The following is a 2,367-nucleotide window of genomic DNA, read 5'->3' as shown; positions in this document are numbered from 1 at the left end:
GCAACATAGAGTGCAGCTAGGAAAAGCTGTGCTAATTTCCAAGTTGTCCACGTGCTTTGAGAAGCAGACAGCTGAATTGGGCAGAGCAGTGCAAGACTGGTTCCACTAAAGCCCTCCATAACTCCAGGTCCCTACTCCTCATTGATACCCACCGCTTATCCACTCATGGACTGTGCTGGCCACATAGTGACAGCACTACACAAATGGCTAGCTTTAAAAAAAAAGAGAAAACAAAACAACAAAAAGCCCACCAAAAAAAATGCACAAAAAATCCCATGAAAACAGCAGTTTTTGAGAGCTTACACTAAGGCCAAAGAAGAATTAACCAGAAGCTCTGCAAAATAGTGCAGCTGGAAATGCTGAAGGTAGGGCCAAACTCTGATGCTGGAGCAAAAGCAAGGAGGAACAGGAAGGCAATTTGAAAGGCTCCTGCACTGGAGTGGAGTGTTTAATCTGCTGCAGGAAAGTGTTTTGGGCACTTTATTCTTGGCTGCTCCTTACCTTGGGCTTGAGGGAAAGCAGCAGATGTGGAATCCTTCCTCGAATGTCCGGGGTGACCTCTACCTCCAGCCAGCCCTTGATGACATTGTACTGTGGGGAAATCAAGCAGCCGCAGAAGACGACATGAGACTTAAGAGACACTTCATAGGTTTGAAGGCCACAGAGGACCATAATGATGCATGACAGGCCAGCAGGACCTCACCTAGAGCCTGCATCTAGTCCAATAATTTAAAGGCTTAGAGTTCTCTTTATATGTAACCTGATGGCAGGAGTGGAAAGAGAGAGGGGAAGAGGGGAAAAGCCTCCTTCCTTCCCTGTTCCTCAAGACAGGGCTTGCTGTTGGTAATTCTCTGCCAGAATCTACCTCACTAGGAAATTTAGGGGCCAGGAGAAACTGTGACCCAGACTGCCCTCGAGGTCCCTTCCAACACTACCATTCTACGATATGGTCCTTAGTGATATCTCGGGTATAAAAGGGGGTCTGCCCATTATTGCGGTGACTCAAGCAAATACACAGATTGGGGCCAATACTGAGCTTATTTATGTCAGGCATAGGGGGGATTCCCAAGGGACTCTGCCTTTAGTATAACAGGAGAGTGGATGCACACAGTGCTGGGGTTATTTGACCCCAGTAGTCTTTCCTGCCCAGAGCAGGGAGGCTGGACCTGATGATTTTGAGAGGTCCCTTCCAGCCCTAAACTTCTGTAAATGTGACCTTCTGGAACAGTGAATGGGAACCATCCCCTGGGGACTACCTGGAACCTCACACAGGATCAATGAGGCAAGCCTCACCACTCCTAGGACTGGAGCTGTTCTGTTCTTCCTCACTCCCTGCCACGTCTCCACAGCAGAGGGGTGAGGTTTGGATGCCCTGGCACAGCATTTACTGAGGAGCCAGATACTGCCAGATCACTAAGAAGAATAGTCAGGGAAGCACTGAGGTCCTGGAGGGGAGGGGAGTCGGGTGTCCAAGGAGAGTGGTCGCCCCTTAAGGAGATGATCCTCCAAGCCCAAAGGGAGGTAATCCCAACATGGATCAAAGGGAACACGAGGGCACACAAGCCCCCATGGCTCACCAAAAGCATCCGGGAATGTCTCCTAGCAAAAAGGGAGGCACACACCCAATGGAAGGGAGGTGCCATCACCAGGGAGGACTATACCGCGGCTGCTCGGGGAAGGGGGGGGTGGTCAGGAAGGCCAAGGCAAAGATGGGACTAGGACTAGCTTCCCGGATTAAGGACAACAAGAAGTCCTTTTTTAAATACATAGGGGGTAAAAAGAAGGTTCCAGGTAATGTGGGGCCCCTGCAGGACACGTTAGGAAATTTGGTCGTCACACCAGACGACAAAGCCAACATATTTAACGATTTTTTTGCCCTCCATTTTCCTAAGCAGGGACCAGAACAGTCACCCCCCCACTGAGCTCCCCTTAGATCCCAGGGGAGGTGCACCTAGGCCAAGGGTCAGGGAGGAACTAGTTAGGGAACTTCTGGAAGGACTGGATATATTCAAATCAGCTGGTCATTGCAGGACCCCTAGCACGGCTGTACGAGCACTCGTGGTGCTCTGGTGTGGTGCCACAGGACTGGAAGAGGGCCAGTGTGGTTCCCATCTTCAAAAAGGGGAGGAAAGAGGACCCAGGAAACTATAGGCCAGTTAGTCTTACCTCGATCCTGGGCAAGCTGTTTGAGAGAATTATTCTGGCACATGTCCACGAGGGGCCGGAGATTATGTTTAGGGGCAATCAACACGGGTTCATTAGAGGCAGGTCCTGTCAGACCAACCTGGGGGCCTTCTACGACCAGGTCACCAAATCCTTAGATGCAGGGGTAGCAGTGGACATAGTCTTCCTGGACTTCCGGAAGGC

The 2,367-nt window shown here is 50.7% G+C and overlaps 1 protein-coding gene across 1 annotated transcript in view; it reads right to left on the bottom strand.

Moving 5' to 3' along the window:
- PDCD11 (programmed cell death 11) overlaps nucleotides 1-2,367 on the bottom strand; it is a 62,142-nt gene that overhangs the window by 23,735 nt on the left and 36,040 nt on the right. Inside the window, exon 23 of the mRNA XM_019502754.1 lies at nucleotides 502-591. Within this exon, the coding sequence (XP_019358299.1) occupies nucleotides 502-591 (90 nt within the window). The remainder of the gene's footprint in view (nucleotides 1-501; nucleotides 592-2,367) is intronic.

This window comes from Gavialis gangeticus, unplaced genomic scaffold (assembly GCF_001723915.1).
Source record: "Gavialis gangeticus isolate Ggan-Ray unplaced genomic scaffold, GavGan_comp1, whole genome shotgun sequence".
Taxonomy (NCBI): domain Eukaryota; kingdom Metazoa; phylum Chordata; order Crocodylia; family Gavialidae; genus Gavialis; species Gavialis gangeticus.
This window is presented reverse-complemented; position numbering and strand designations above follow the sequence as displayed.